We start from the raw sequence: 16,634 nt of genomic DNA, 5'->3' as shown, positions 1-16,634 counted from the left end.
GCTCATACATGGGCTCAGAATTACCATGCGTCTCTAAAGACTTTCAAAGTAGCATATATATATTTGTGCTGAATTAACACGCCTTTCAAAGTGTAGAGAAAGCTTGTGATTTTGTTTGCTTTGGGAAGCTCAGCAAAAGTCCTTGGGATAAGAATGGAATGTCTGCCTCCCCGTTTCTATTTCTATGAAGACGTTCTTATAATTTACGGCTGTGGCTTGCTTTTATCAGTATGCAGTTGTTTAAACAAAACTTTATTCATTCATTTTATAACAGAGTGAAACTGCAAAGCACACATTTTCTTGGCATCATTATAAAAAAATGTATTCACAGTTTCCGCCTAGAAAATACTTTCGTGCTGGAGTAAAAGTTATCTGTTTAGTTTAACTAAGTCGAAATAAATTGTTTCTTTAACAGGAAGAGGAGATTACATCATTTAGAGCAAAATTAAAATGTTTCACAAGAACTCGCCAGATTGATGACGTGAAACTTGCTGCAACTTCAACTGGACAAAGTACAAAGACCAAAAGTCATGTGTTGGCTAAAATATATACTGGTTCCTAGCGGACAGGTGTGTGTGTTGGGGGGTGGGGGGGCTTTGCTTATTCTTTTTAGCCGGCTGCTTGCAGAATCACACACTTTAAAAAAAAAAGTTCTGCAGAGAGAGAGAGAAGGGAGACCGCTTCTACGAAGAGAACACAGGCAGACAGGGATGAAGCTCAGCGCGAGGAGAGGAAATCAGCTGTACTAGAGCAGATTTAGATGCAGACTTTTTTTGCTAAGAACCCCAAGTTTGTGCTTTGATTAACTGGCTTTACAATACAATTCAATTCAATGCACTTTATTTGGTTTACTTAATACGAAACCATAAAAGTTACAAATTACAGAATACTTTATAATCACAGGTTATAATACACAATATACAGACACAATAAATATACTCGATCCCGGTTGTTAAAACACTAGTAATGATATAACTTCCATGTCAGCGAAATGGTGAGGGCATCATAAATAAATAGTATAAATTAATAAAATCATGAAATACTTTAACCAATTCATTTAGGGTTCCAAACATTTTCTATACTTCAAAGAACATGTCAGAAAACCGGCCACAAAAGGGATACATTCAGGATATAACAATTGCAGATAATAGAGAGCGGGACGTACTTGCACAAAATTGAACTTTTTTAAAAGAGTTTTTACATAAAAGTTCCTGGGAAATTCATAAAATTTACAGAAAAACATGAAGTGCAGCAGATCCTATGGAGACAGGTTGTCACAGCCACAGGGTGCTAGCACATTCCCTTTATGACATCCCCTAGGAACAGCTAGTAAAAGATGGAAGAGATCCATTCTAAACCTGATAAGTAAAAATCTTTCCTAGGCAGGTAATGGCCAAGATAAATATGGTTCCAAGCCTATTGATGTTTTAAACATCATATATTTACGAACACTTGGCTTCAATAATTCTTTCTCCTCTCTTTCCATTATTTTACGCAGGGTGAAGGAGTGTTTTACAAGTGCTACATCTTCTTTGGTAATACTATCAGGTGTTAAAATCAAGTCCAAGCGTCCCAGCTCGCTAAAACACATCTTTAAATATTTCATCCATGGAATGTTAATCATATGATCTAGGCCCATGATCTCTTTAAGAAGTTTATGTGTGAGATTAAGATGTTTATTAAGCCAACATTGTAGCCAGAAAGTTATGGGACGCAAAGCCAAAATATCACTTAAATAAGGCGTACCGGTTTCTTCGTGTACTATTATGTTTGCAGTCCCCTTTGAAACACTCATAAGTTTTTTTTTAAAATTGTTTTCCGTCACTTGTAGACCCTCAAGTCCGGAATATCCCCATAGGTCACTCCCGTAGCTGGCTATAGATATATTCCTGGCTCGATACATTTTTAACATTGCAGCCATTGGTCGGTTGCCCATTTTGGCTGCAAAGCCAAATAGCGCAGCATTAGCCCTGGTGACCTCTCCTCTTTTCTTGTTATGGAGAGCGACCCAATTAAGCCGGTCGTCTAAAAGAACGCCCAGGTACGAAAAGGCAGTGCATATAGGCACTCTATCGCCATTTTCCATAAAAGGATACTGTCGTTTCGGGCGCGACCCTACCTGCATCACATAGGATTTGGAATTGTTTATGGACAGATCTCTTTTTGCCATAAACCCATGGAAAGCATCAAGTAGGGTTTGTAACCCTTTAGGGGTATGTGCCAGGAGGACTGCGTCGTCTGCATATAGCAAGACGGGCAAGCCCCGCCTGCCCACGTACAGATAATCGGCCCCAGTTTCTAACAGTGATCCCTCCAGGTCATTAATATAAAGATTGAAAAGGAAGGGTGCCAGTATACACCCCTGACGTACCCCCCTTTCAATGTTAAAATTCCTGGTAACTTTAAGGTCTATGGTGTACTGGCTTTACAAAAAAATTTGACCTATGCATTTATATCTCTTTATGGGAGATTTTGCAATTATTAATTATTGATTTAGCTTTATGCTAGGCTACTCTTGCATTATATTTCTTGAACTCTTTATGAGTTTTGACTGACATTTATGCCTCATTTTCCATAAAAATAGGGATTCCTTCCTTTATGGAGGGCTTTGTATGCAATTTATAATATGTTCTGTATTAATTTCTATTTTTTCCTTATTTTCAATTCTGTAACCTGATTGATATCTGACTAATGAATGAAGAGTCAGAGAAACTTACATTTTGATTGAAAAATAAATCCCTTTAAAACTACTCGCAACTCATTATTATGGGCCAGATGTAGGTCGGTCGGTAACGGCCGAAAATCGGTATTTTCGGCCGTTACCGACCGGTATGTAAGAATTGGTATGTAGGGGCATATTTTTACAGAATCCAAATCGGTATTTTTACCGATTCGGTAATTCCCAGATGTAGGTGGGACTCTTCTGAGTCCCAAAGGCCCTACAAATTCGGTATTTTAACACACAATCCAATTGGGTGTTAAAATACCGAATTCAGGTGTGCATGCACACCTAGCCATGTGACAGACAGACATGCCCTTAGGGCATGTCTGTGTGCCACATGGCGCACATGCCTATTTTTGGGGTGCCAGAGGGTGTCAAAGTGACACCCCCTGCACCCTTGCCAAATTCGGTATTTACCGATTCTGTAATTACAGAATCGGTATTGCCCGTTGATTCCTATGGGCTTCAAGGCCCATAGGAATCAATGGGCAATACCGATTCGGTATTTACAGATTCGGTAAATACCGAATCTTAACGATTCGGTATTTACAGAATCTGTAATACCTACATCTCCCCCCTTCATATTTACCGACTCTTAAATACCGAATCGATAAAATTCGGTATTTAAGAGTCGGTAAATATGAATTACCTACATCTGGCCCTAACTTAGATATTTATTTGCATTGATTTGCTCATGTTTATGCAAAGTCTCCTTTCGGTCATCACACGGTGGCAAAGGTCCATCGCCTTTGAGTGGAAAACAAGAGTAGTGGTGTTTTGCATTGAGAGATTAACATGACATTTCCGCTCCATCATCTACAATGTCAGGCAATTAGGACGTACGGACTAAACTAATTTAGTGATATGAGGAAGGCATAGAATACAATAAATAATACTAATGTCTCCATGGTCTGGAAATGAAACTAAAAAGCAGCCTGTTGGTCTCGCTCCCTCTCTGAGGGCAAATTAAATGCATAAGTTACTTACCTTCGGTAACGATATATCTGTAAGAAACAGTAGTTAGTATTAGATTCCTTACCTTAGAATATCCCCAGGCGTCAGACTAGATCCGGAAATTTTTGCGTAGCAGTATCCTTGCACGTCGGTAGGCGTCGTCTGCGGCTCCGCGTCCGTCGTGGGCACCGTGATGACGTCGTGGGAGTACTTAGACGCCGCCTCCGCGTGCTGACGTCAGTTCTTATACACAGCTTTTCCGTGCCAGAAACGCAGAGCCATGATAAAAACCAACACTTATGCCATGAAACTAGGGCCCTGAAAGGGGATGACCTTAACCCTAGATATCGGTTCGCAGAACGGGGAGGATGGGTGGGTCGGTAAGGAATCTAATACGAACTACTGTTTCTTACAGATATATTGTTACAGAAGGTAAGTAACTTGTGCATCTGAAAGAAACAGGTTAGTATTAGATTCCTTACCTTAGAATAGATACCCCAGCAATACCAACCCCGGTGGTGGGTCTGTGAACCAATAATCACACCAGAAAGTCCTGGAGGACGGAACGGCCAAAGAAGCCATCCCTCCGGACTTGGCTGTCCAGGCAGTAGTGCCGTGCAAACGTGTGCAGCGAGGCCCCGTAGCCGCCTGACATATGTCCTGTAAGAGGACTCCCCGGCCCAGGGCAGTAGAAACCGCTGTGGCCCGAGTGGAATGGGCCCTCAGCCCAACAGGAGGCTACTTTTTAGCCAAGGAGTAGCATACTTTGATGCACAAGACGACCCACCGAGAGATGGTCCGCTTGTGCACCGCCCGACCTTTATTAGCGCCCACGTAATCCACCCGGAACTGGCGAGTGCGATCCAGATAGAAGGAGAGCGCACGTTTTGGGTCCAGACGGTGGAGCCTCTCTTCCTCTTTCGAGGGATGCGGAGGCGGAAAGAAGGTGGGCAAAGTGATGGACTGCCCGATGTGGAAGGCTGTGACAACCTTGGGCAGGAAAGAGGGTCTTGTCCGCAACACAACCTTGTCCGGATGGACAGAAAGGAAAGGAGGTTTAGAGGAAAGAGCCTGGAGCTCACTCACCCTCCTGGCAGAGGTGATGGCAACCAGGAAAGCAGTCTTCAGAGTAAGAAGAGGACAGTTATGAAGTGGCTCAAAAGGAGCGCACACCAAAAAAGTAAGTACACGGTTCAAGTCCCACTGGGGCATCACAAATGGAACAGGAGGAAACATGTGTGTGATGCCCTTCAAAAACCTATTTACAATGGGGGACTTGAACAAAGATGGCTGATCAGGTAGCCTCAAGAAGGCTGAAAGGGCAGAGAGTTAGCCCTTGATAGTGCCCAGAGCAGAGCCCTGCTGGGCAAGAGAAAGAAGGAAGAGGAGAACCTCAGAAAGGGGTGCAGAGAGAGGATCCACAGCCTTTGCTGTGCACCATGCCACAAATTTGTTCCACCTGCAGGCGTATACCGATTTTGTGGAGGGACGCCTGGCTGCCAGAATCACAGTACAAACTTCAGGAGGCAAGTCAAATGGCCTCAACTGTCGCCGCTCAATCTCCAAGGATGGAGGTGGGGACTGGAAAGGTTCGGGTGGAGGACCGTCCCCTGCTGCTGCGACAGAAGGTCCTCCTGAAGAGGCAGACTAATCGGGGGATCGACAGACATACTGAGTAGCTCAGGATACCAGTACCTTCGTGCCCAGTCCGGAGCCACAAGGATAACTTGGGCCCGGTCGCGCCTGATCTTCTTCATCACTCTGGACAGAAGTGGTATAGGCGGAAAGGCGTACAACAGACCGCAGCTCCACTCGTGACGCAAAGTGTCGCCGAGCGAGTGCCGCCTTGGAAATTCCAACGTGCAGAACTGATGACATTGCGCGTTCTCTTCGGTGGTGAATAGATCTAACAAAGGCTCTCCCCACTGCTGAAAGAGGTCTTGCACCACGTCCAAGTTCAGACGCCATTCGTGATCCATCATGCACCAACGGCTGAGTTTGTCCGCCCTGGCATTCAGAGAACCTGCCAGGTGTTGAACCACCAGGGTCACGCCCTGATGTTCCAGCCACTGCCAGAGGCGCAGGGCCTCCTGGCAGAGGATCCACGACCCCACCCCGCCCTGTTTGTTGCAGTACCACATGGCGGAGGTGTTGTCCATGAACACCTGCACTACACTCCCCCGGACAGAGGGGAGGAATGCCTTCAGTGCAAGCCGGATCGCCGGCAGCTCCAGAAGGTTGATGTGGAGCCGGGACTCCGCCGGAGACCAGAGGCCTCTGATCTCCGCCTCTCCCATGTGGGCCCCGAGCCCTGGAGGGACGCGTCCGTCACAACTACATGCTCCGGTTGGGGTAGGGAGAGGGATCTGCCGCTGACCCAATCGCGGTCCATGAGCCACCACTGCAACTGTTGTGCAGTGCCCTCCGAGATCAAGACATGGTCGGACAAGTTGCCCTGATGCTGGGCCCACTAAAACTTCAGGTCCCACTGCAGAGCCCGCATCCGCCACCGGGCGTGATGCACCAGAAGGATGCAGGAGGCCATCAGCCCCAGAAGCCGCAGCGTCAACCTGACCGAGACTCGGGATAAAGGCTGAAAGATCGGAATCAGAGCCTGAATATCCCGAACCCGCTGTTCGGGAGGATAAACCCGAAACTGCGCAGAGTCTAGAACCGCTCCGATGAAGAGGAGCTTCTGATAAGGACACAGGTGTGACTTCGGCACATTGATGGAGAATACCAGCAGGTGCAGGAGGTCGGCCGTAGTCTGGAGGTGGCTGACGACTGTCTGGGGCAAGCCCGCCTTCAACAACCAGTCGTCGAGGTAGTGGAAGACTGAAACCCCTAACCTGCGCAGATGAGCTGCGTCCACAGCCATCACTTTCGTGAACACCCGTGGGGCGCTGGTAAGGCCGAAGGGGAGCACGGTAAACTGAAAGTGCTCGTGGCCTACCGTCAACCGCAGGTAACGCAGGTGGGCCGGCAGGACGGGGATGTGAAAATAAGCGTCCTGTAAGTCCAACGCTACCATCCAGTCTCCCGGGTCCAGGGCAGCTAGGACCTGAGCTAGTGTCAGCATCTTGAACTTCTCCTGCCGGAGGAAGCAGTTGACGTTCCTTAGGTCCAAGATAGGGCGTAGGACCCCTTTTCCCTTCTTGGGTACCAGAAAGTAGTGGGAGTAACAACCACACCCTACTTCAGGCCCAGGAACGCGCTAGATGGCCCCCTTGGCCAAGAGGGCCATAACTTCCTCTCTGAGATGTGTCAAGTGATCCCTCGACACGCGGTGGTACTGCGGTGGCATGGCTGGAGGGGTCACCTCGAAGGGGAGGGAGTAGACCCTTCGGACGATTTGTAGCACCCACCTGTCCGATGTAATAGTGCGCCAGTGGATGTGGTGATGGCGAACCCTGCCCCCCACTGGCGTCACATGGGCCTGAAAGCTCGGACTAGGAAGGTTTCGAGGCGGATGCTGCAGGGCCTGGTGTGGACTGACCGCGCCGTTGTCCCCGACCGACACCACAGCGGATTCCACGGCCGCCACCGCGTTGGATATTAGACTGCGGTGCGTGGCTGGCAGCACGTGTGGGGGCACCCCTTCCTTGGCCACGAAAGGAGCGAAAGGCACCCTTTTGCTGGCGCGGAGCCGAGAGGCCCAAGGACTTGGCTGTAGCCCTGGAGTCCTTAAAGCGCTCAAGCGCATGGTCTGCCTTGTCGCCAAAGAGGCGACGGCCATCAAACGGCATGTCCAGAAGAGTGTTCTGGACATCAGCCGAAAAGTTGGCGGACCTCAACCAGGCGTGGCGACGAATCGCCACCGCCGTTGCCATCGCTCTGCCCAGTGAGTCCGTGGTGTCCAGCCCACAACGTGCCGCATCTTGACCCTCCGCAAGGGCTTGGGCGACTTTAATCCGGACCTCCTCCGGACATTGTGGCAGCACGTCCTCAACCGTGTCCCACAGAGAGTGGGTATAGCGGCCCAAGAGGCATGCGGTGTTGACGGACCAGAATCCCAAACTGACGGACGCGAATATCTTCTTCCCGTACTGCTCATACTTCTTGGATTCCCGATCGGGGGGGCCGTCGGGAATGCGGTCTGGGATTTAGAGGCCTGGATGACCAGGCTCTCGGGGATGGGGTGGGTGGACAGGAAAGCAGGGTCGCCCGGAGCCGGGCGGTGGCGTCTGGCCACGTTCCTATCTACAGGCTGACCTGTAGCGGGCCTGGACCTGGTGCCCAAAAGAACGTCAGAAAAGGCCTCATTAAACGGCAGTAGAGGCTCGGCCGCGCTTGCCTGCGGTTTAAGGACCTCAGTGAGGAGGTTAGTCCTCACGGCCGCGACGGGGAGCTCAAGATGTAGGGCCTTGGCTGCCCGCGTCAACACCACACTATAAGCAGCCCCCTCCTCCGTAGCCACGATGGGAGGGGAGACAAAACCAGTGTCCGGCGAGGTATCCAGACCACTGGCTTCCCCTAGCTCTCCTGACCAGTCCTGGTAAGACTGACACTCCCATGCCAGAGGGTCTTCAGACCCCTCCCAATCCCCCTCACCACCCATCTTCTGATACTCAGGACCAAAGGATGGGGCCGGGTCATAGAAGTAGAAATCTCCCATCAGCGTCGGATATGGCGGCGGACCCGAATCGAGGGAGGGATCGGGGACGGCGCCGCTCGAAGGCGGCGCCGGGGGCGACACCCTAGGGGCCGGCGCTGGCGAGGTCGACCGGCGACTACACGGATCCGGAACCGGATCCTGCGGGAGCTTGTGGCGCCGGGACCGAAGTCACCGGCGGCGTCGGGACCGAAGCACCCGAAGGCGTCGGAGCCGAAGCATCCGACCTGCTGGGACTCCCAGTCGGGGCCGCAGAGCCCGAAGGCGCCGCGGAGCCCGACGGAGGAGTGAGCGACCTCATGGCCGAGAGGAAGGCCTCGATCTCCTCCGGCGTCGTGTGCTGCCCAGGGACCGTCGGCTATGGAGCAGACCGCGACGCCCGAACCCCCGGCCGCGTCCCGGGAGCGTCGGGGGGAGTCGGAAGAGCGATGACGTCTCTTCGACTTCTTATGCTTACCAGAGGAGCCTGAAGACCGCGGACGACTCCCGGAGCCAGGGTGGCTCCGACCCCGCGACTGGTCCCTCGACCTCCTCGCGGACCGGGACCTCGAGCGGCGCGGGGCCGACTTCCGGAGCTCGAGCCGCTTGCGGGACCGCTCCCGCCTAGCCTTGGACGTCAGGGCTCGACAGTCGGAACAGGCCTTGTCGTAGTGGTCAAGGCCCAGGCAATGAAGACACCGGCGATGGGGGTCGGTGACCGACATCGGTCGGTGACCGACATCAGTCGGTCGCAGTCGGCGCAGGGTTTGAACCCGGGCATCCCTTCCGGCACCGTTGGAGTCGAACAGACTTCGAAATAGATCAAAAATGACCGAAAAAGTTTAGTCAAAAATTGACTAAGGGTACCACTTTTTCCAGATCGGCGCTTGCTGGCGCAGAAAAAAAGAACTGACGTCAGCACGCGGAGGCGACGTCTAAGTACTCCGACGACGTCATCACGGCACCCACGACGCCGACGGCGGACGCGGAGCCGCAGACGACGCCTACCAACGCGCAAGGGTACTGCTACGCAAAAATTTCCGGAGCCTGTCTGACGCCTGGGGATATTCTAAGGTAAGGAATCTAACACTAACCCGTTTCTTTCAGATCCTTCTTTTCGGGTTCATGAGCAGAATGGGAACCCGTTTTCAGGACTGAAATTATTGGGTCTTTTACCATTTGGTTTTCAGTGATTCAGTGGACAAATCCAGTGCCATTTTCCACTCTCTCAATACAGGAGGCCAGGGTATTAGGCAACTGACAGGTGCCGGGGGTAATTTGGAGGGGGAAGAGGAGGAAGCTCTAGTCCTGAATTGGGGGAAGTGGAGAGGAAGGGGAGGTTCACATAGCCATGTACTCAGGCAGTTGTTTTCAGTCAGATTGGATTAGAGAACATAGAGAGGCAAGAGGGAGTGGGCTCCTGGTCTGAATAGGGAGTGTGGAGTTTGCTCTATTAGTGTTGAGCTCTGGGCGGGGAAAGGGCGGTGAAGATCACACAGCCCAGGATTTTTGCATTGGCCCAGGGCTTTTCTTCAGGAGGGCTGTGTCATGAGGGAAAATGGAAAGGTCTGGGCTTGACTTGAATGATAATGTTTTGCTGCCCTCTGGAGCTCAGATGGGCCAGGCTGTGCCCATGCCGTTGATTCGCCTGCCTTTGATTAACTGAATGCACATTAGCTTCAGGTGAAACCAGCTCAGGTATCTCCTAGCCTGGAATTATCGAGTCCAGCGTTTTGGGACTTGGGATACCAGGTCTAGAATTTGCGGATCTGGTAATTCTGAGCTAGACACACAGGACATCAAAGAAAGGGCAATAGCAGAATTCCACTGAGAGTTACCCCTACGGGTGAAATACCACAATGTATACTAAGGACCTAGGTATCTGATGTATTGTATGGGTTTGAATCTAGCCACTTATATATGGAGACCCCCACTGAGGAGTACTTGTTATTAAGGACTGTCTATGGAATTGGACTCCATTCTGGAAATACTCTCTCAAGGACATAATGATAGTGCAGATGTAACAGAACTTCACTTTTTTCCAATATTGATATAGCATGAACTTGGCCAAAGGACATTAGAGTGCTTGACATAAACACCAGATTACGTTACACAAGGTTAGAATCAGTTTTTTAAGCACAGGGACATTAAGTGATTTGCCCAGAATCAAGGATATTCAGCCAATACAGGGACTCAAAGGTCAACATCTCCAGCAGTTAGGCCACATATCCCCCTCCCTTTCTTTTGGGAACTGTTGCTTATCTTAATGGGAAAAGCAGGATGTTTCGCCAAATGTTCTACCTTCAGGGAATGAGATACTGTCAATAGAACACAAACTAAAAAAGGGATTTGTGCTGGTACTCAACCTAGAACAGAGCAAACATGGAGAAGGGTTTCAGCATTGACTAATGAAGGTGAAGTGGGTACTCTGGAGGAGGAACACAAAATAAACAAAAAATGAGGCTATATTCCTGCTCTCACCTTTCAACTTCATCACGAGCAACGATGTCACCTTTTTTTAGTGCTTTGATGGCATACAGACCTCCTGTCTTTTTGTACTCAGACAGCAAAACCTGAAAATAGACAGAGAAACATAACTCACCCATACATTGATACGTAAAAGGAGATCGGTGGTATTTGAGGAAGGACTCTGCTAAGATTAAAGGTTGAATGGAAAGAAATTTGGAAGAGCGATTAAACACTACTTAAAGAAATTAGCTATCTGATCTAGAAGCCAAAACAGATTGGGTGTGTGACATATACGAAAATTTGAAACAATTGATATTTCATTTTGTAAGGGTGGATATGTAACAGTAACTCCAGCAACGTTCGCTACCGTGTTCACAAGAGCACACCACACACGACAGCAACCACTTCCACTTTCAAAGCCACAAGTCCACAGGCAGAAGGTCAAACACAACAACCTGTATGCACACTGGTGAATTCTGTTCTTCTTTTTGCCTGACAGGCTAACTGCATAAAATACAGACAAAGCTCTTTCAACAGGAAAAGACCACTCTCTCCAAATATATAACCACATCCATACCAGTAGAAATAGTTTTGCTGCTTGAAGTTCGATGAGATTCACAGCATATCAATTATTGTGCCCTCTAGTGGTTGATCTTAAATGAGTCATACAGACTTTACCAACATTATTGTCCAAAGGAAAAAGCATTGGCAAAGTAAACCGGTCTTGCTTTTGCAAGCTACTGGCTTTGCCATTGTTTTTGCCGATGCTGTGCAGCATCAGAAAACAAAAAGAAATAAAGAAAATAGTGCAATGATGTGTAAGCATGCATGTGTGTGTACAGGTCATAACACTATGGAGACCCAGCATGATGATGAAGTGTGCACATGCGCCACCAAGCATGTATACATTTCAAATCTTTATTTCGGCATATATGCCATAAAAGAACAGTGCACACATTACATTGCATTCCATTGGATAAAACAACATATCACTACTTAAAAGCATTAGTTAAAAATACAATTCATGTTGGAAGATAATTTGAGTGGAAACAATACATTCATATGTCGTTGGGTGGACCACCACATCGGTTCCAAACAAATCAGTTCAGTTACAATTGATGCCCCATTTTTTTCCTTTGATAAAAAATAGAAAGTAAAAATCTACTGACACTAAATGTTATCGGTTGAGATGTATTAGTTGTTAGGATTCTCAGAGCCTGTGAACATGACCTCAGGCCTAAGAGTAGGCATATTGGTTTAATCCATCTCTTTCTTGCCTGAGCATACAGAGGGCAAAAGAGAAGGATATGCTGCTCGTTTTCGATCTGGTCAAGTTCACACATAGGACAAGTTTCGTCCATTGCTGGGGACGATAAATCGCGATTCCTAGCCCAACGAGCCAAAGTTGTTTTAATTAAAAGGTTTCCATATCTAAATTTTAAAAATAAAGTTTTGGCAAGTGGGGGCTCTATTTCATCCATAAAAATCTCATAAAGAGGTTCGTCCTTAAAGTTTAGGAACTTTGAGACTAAGGTCCCACTAGTTGTATTGCTTACAGTCCTATTTGCTATAAAGGTCCAAAAGGCCCTTTTTAGGATTTGTTTGGGGTTGGCTGGTAATTGCTCAGGGTTCTCCCACAAGTGTTTCAATCCTATACTACTCAACCAGGTCTTAACATGCCTTAGCCATGGGGTAGCAGTCTGGCTGTCAAGTGCCATAATTTCTTGTAACCCGTCTCTGTAATCTTGGAGTTCGGGGACATGCCATAATCTAACCCACAGCATTAGAGGTCGAATCAGAACTTGGTGGTCAGTTGTTTTGAAGTTTAGGTCCAATTCCAAGGGTACTAGTGGGGTGCCTCTCGGGACCCTCACCAGACTTCGCATAAAATTATTATCTGGGGCTTTAAAAGTCTCCTTGGCCCCAGGGCCCCATATTTCTGCTCCATAAAGGACAGATGATTGGACCTTAAATTTAAATAGTTCCATCACTGGGGACACCGCTTTGCTGGTGCTCTGGCTTTGTTCCCTGAGGATTGGTTTAACATTCTGAGCAAAGATTAGTTTACTTTTGTCCATTTGCGCTTTCCAGTTGAACTTTGAATCTAGTGTCACCCCTAAATATGAAAAATGGGGCACTGATTCCAACTTTACTCCTTTTAATGTTAAACAGCCCTTGTCCGGTTTAATAGGATTTAGGGACATACATTTCGTCTTTTTCCCATTAATCTCCAACCCCTTTTGACTACAATATTCGCTAAAGGTGTCCAATAGTGTCTGTAATCCATTTTTCGTTTGAGAAATCAAAATTGTATCGTCAGCAAATAATAGGGATGTTACCTTTTCGCCGTTCAGTTTAGGAGAGTCATTTTTACATCCTTCTTAAAAGAGGGGATGTCATTTACAAACAGGGAAAAGAGCGTAGGAGCCAGAACGCAGCCCTGGCGGACTCCACGTTCAATGGGTATTTTTTGAGTTAGTTCACCATTTGGGCCCCATCTAATTCTCGCAAAATTCCCTTCATGTAACTCTTTAATCTGAACGACAAGGTTATTTGGCATGCCCGCTGCACTCAAGGTTTTCCATAAAAGATTTCGAGGCACCAGATCAAATGCTGCCCTTAAATCAACAAAGGCAACATATAAGTGGCACCCTTTGATCATTACGTACTTCCAATAGAGGCAGCAAAATCTAAAGATCTGATCTATTGTGCTAACTTTTGATCTGAATCCCGCTTGGAATTTGGTTAAAATTTTATTTTCATCCAGCCAGTCACTCACACGTAATAAAATGTGTTGTGAGTAGATTTTCTGTAGGATGTCCATTAAACTTATTGGCCGATAATTGCAAGGATCCATCCTATCGCCTTTTTTTAAAGATTAAAACTATTTCCGCTCCCTTCCAACTTTCAGGGAATTCTAAAGAGCAAGATAATGTATTGCACAAAAAATTAATATAATGTGCCCATACTTCTAGGTCGTGCTTGTATAGGTCCCCCGGGATCTTGTCCAAATCTGGGGCTTTCCCAGATTTGATTTGGGTTATTGCCAGCTCTGTTTCCCCTAAGGTAAAAACCAAATGGTCTGCTAAGAGGTCATGGTTTACCACATTCGTGTCCATCTGTGAGTCATCATATTTTTTATATAGATTCGTAAAATGAGTAACCCAGGTTTGCTCATCCAGAAAAACATCTTTTACCACCGTACCTACATGATTCCCATTTGCGACCAGCCTCCAGAAAGCCACGTTATCACGCGATCTGGCGGCTAGCAACAAATCAGCCCATTTGTCTTCCTCCCATTTTATCTTTGAGGCCCTTTGGATAGCCTTATAGTTATTCCTGGCTCTTTTTACGTCTCTTGGAGACTTGGTTTTTTATTGCCATTAGTAATTCCCTCTTTGACTCTCTGCAGGATCTATCATACCATGGCTTACCATGGGACAGATTCTGGGTCTTTTGCTGGGATTTTTTGGGCATTTTGGTGACTAATAATCTTAGGTCAACAAAAAATTTCTGATGTAACAACATAAAGGACATTCTAGATTCGTCCTCAGGCCTTGCAGCTAAATAGGGTCCAAATATCCCAGCAAGAAGTGAATATATTTCACTAAGGATGTCACTGTTATCCAGTATAAACGGCCATTTCAGAGATCTTCTGTTGTTACTAATATGGATCTCAAGATTATCAGCACTATTTTCCTCGAATGGAAATTGCCGAACCGTATCGCTAAACAGTGAGACATCTAAAGTCAATATTAGGGGGAAATGGTCACTTTCAAACCGTTCCATAACTTCAAGGTCCAAAAGGTGTGTCCAGAGGGGTATAGAGGCGATCACAAAATCTAAGTTATTTTTATAATTATTCCTGGTAAATGTTGGTTTCTTAGAGCTATCGGATGGTAGCCGTCCGTTACAAGCCCTAAGTGAATGATCCGTACATAAGTTAATCATTTGGAGACCCTGTGTTGAACATTTGACCGATTTAACGTTCTCAAGAGTAGGGATTTTGTTCGCCTGATCCTCTTCCTCGAAGATTTCACTAAGGCCCAAAACTGGCTCAAAATTACAGTTTAAGTCACCAGCCAGGATAACAAAATCTTCTCTGGGATCTAATCCACTCAGAAAGCAATCCAGTTTTGTGATGGTTGGTGATTCTCTTGAAGAGAGTAAGGGCCTATTGTAGACATTTACTAGAAATAAATTCTTCCCATTACCAAGCACAATTTTTAAAGCTAGTAAATCTACAGAGTTTGTATCTATCTTCTCAACTTTTGCCCTTAAACTTATTTTCACCCACAACAGAAGTCCCCCTGACGGCCTTCCACTTTTGGAGGGTATCGCACCTATACCATAGGTCTTATAGCCCACCCTGTGAGGCGTCTCCACTGCCCAGGTTTCTTGAAGTAAACAGAGGTCAAAAGACTCTATTAAAAGTGCCCACTCCGGATCCCTCAGATTTTTCACAACTCCGGCTATATTCCAACAGACCAATCTAACCGGCGACTCGAGAGCAACTAACCTCTCGGGGAGAACCCTTGGCATCTCTTCATAACAATTGGAAACCACAGGTTGTATTACCAAGGGTGTTGCCTCTAATGATGTCTTGTTACTCAAAATGGTTGTGAGTGATACCTGTTCTTCTAAAATATTTACATCATGAGGTACATTTGCATCATGGAGAGCAATCTTATCCAAACCAAAAGGCACAGAGTTCGCCAGTACATCAGGTATATTGACAACACCCACATCACCAAGACTCATTGTTTCTGGCCCCTCGCCACCCCGAATCAAAAAACATCAGTCGCAATCATCTAGACCACTAAAAATGTCAAACCTATTAAAGGTTTCTAGAGGTGTAAAAGGTTTTAGGTGGTCCATCCTTCTATTCTGGAAATTGCGTGTTTTGGCCGGTACATAGTTCCATCCCAAAGAATCTGGGACTACCAAAGGACGAGGGACATAGTGCAAATTGCTTGTATTCTGTGATATAGGGGGATACATGACATATTGATTACTACCAACATTCTGTGCAGTAGGACTATTGATTGGTTGAGTTTGGGTTGTATGCTGTAATGGTTGATACTGGGATGGATGGTACTGAGATGAGTGGTACTGAGATGGGAATACCACTGACCTTGGGTAGAAGTATGTTAGTGGTTTAGGGATTATTGTGTTCTTTGAACCACCTAATTGCCAATTTAATATAAATTGGACAGCAGAAGGATCCCTAAAATTCACTACTACCACATCGCCATTAATGTCTTTGGGTCTGCCCCCTAGCCATTGGAGCCGACGAACATGGACGATCTCACCATTTATGTTATTTGCAATTGGCCTGTAAAACCTCAGCCAATGCATGATCTTATTCTTTAATTGTATGAAACCCTCTCTCTTGTTTTGTCCCAGCACAGGTACCCCTGTTAAGACGACCACATAGGGTACTGCCTCTGGCGGAAGTTCGGGCAAGGGTGTCTTTCTAGGTTCCCCCCAAGTATGTCTGGTTTCCCCCACCTCCCTTGATGGATTCCCTGGGAGTTTATTAAGGATATTCTCAGTGGTTTTATTTACAACGTTAATCGACAGTTGTTCACGATTTTTTTGATTCATTTTAGGGGGTATGTTGGGTTGTGCAGATACTGAAGGTATATTCCCCATAGGATTGGAGGTTGATGCCAATGGGGAAGGAATGGCAATAGGGATAGTTAAGGGTAATTGAACTGGTACTAGTATGTTAGATGATACATTGTTTGTTAGTAAACTAGTAGCATTGTTTGGTACATTTTTAGATACAACGTCCTTACTACCCAATGCATACTCAATTTTACACAATCTACATTCTACTTCCATCAACCTCTCCAAAATAGATGCAGAATAAGATTTAATTAAACTCTCTATATT

General features: G+C 46.7%; 1 protein-coding gene and 1 long non-coding RNA gene across 5 annotated transcripts in view; one reads left to right on the top strand and one right to left on the bottom strand.

The window, feature by feature from the left end:
- The window catches only part of LOC144823203 (serine/threonine-protein kinase N2-like), a 643,207-nt gene that overhangs the window by 79,761 nt on the left and 546,812 nt on the right, over window positions 1-16,634 (bottom strand). For all 4 annotated transcript variants that reach the window (XM_078681534.1, XM_078681528.1, XM_078681543.1 and 1 more), the window contains one exon: window positions 10,749-10,840. In XM_078681534.1, the coding sequence (XP_078537660.1) occupies window positions 10,749-10,840 (92 nt within the window). The remainder of the gene's footprint in view (window positions 1-10,748; window positions 10,841-16,634) is intronic.
- LOC144823232 (uncharacterized) overlaps window positions 1-16,634 on the top strand; it is a 181,064-nt gene that overhangs the window by 56,883 nt on the left and 107,547 nt on the right. The window lies entirely within an intron of this gene.

This window comes from Lissotriton helveticus, chromosome 1_1, assembly GCF_964261635.1.
Source record: "Lissotriton helveticus chromosome 1_1, aLisHel1.1, whole genome shotgun sequence".
NCBI lineage: Eukaryota > Metazoa > Chordata > Amphibia > Caudata > Salamandridae > Lissotriton > Lissotriton helveticus.
This window is presented reverse-complemented; position numbering and strand designations above follow the sequence as displayed.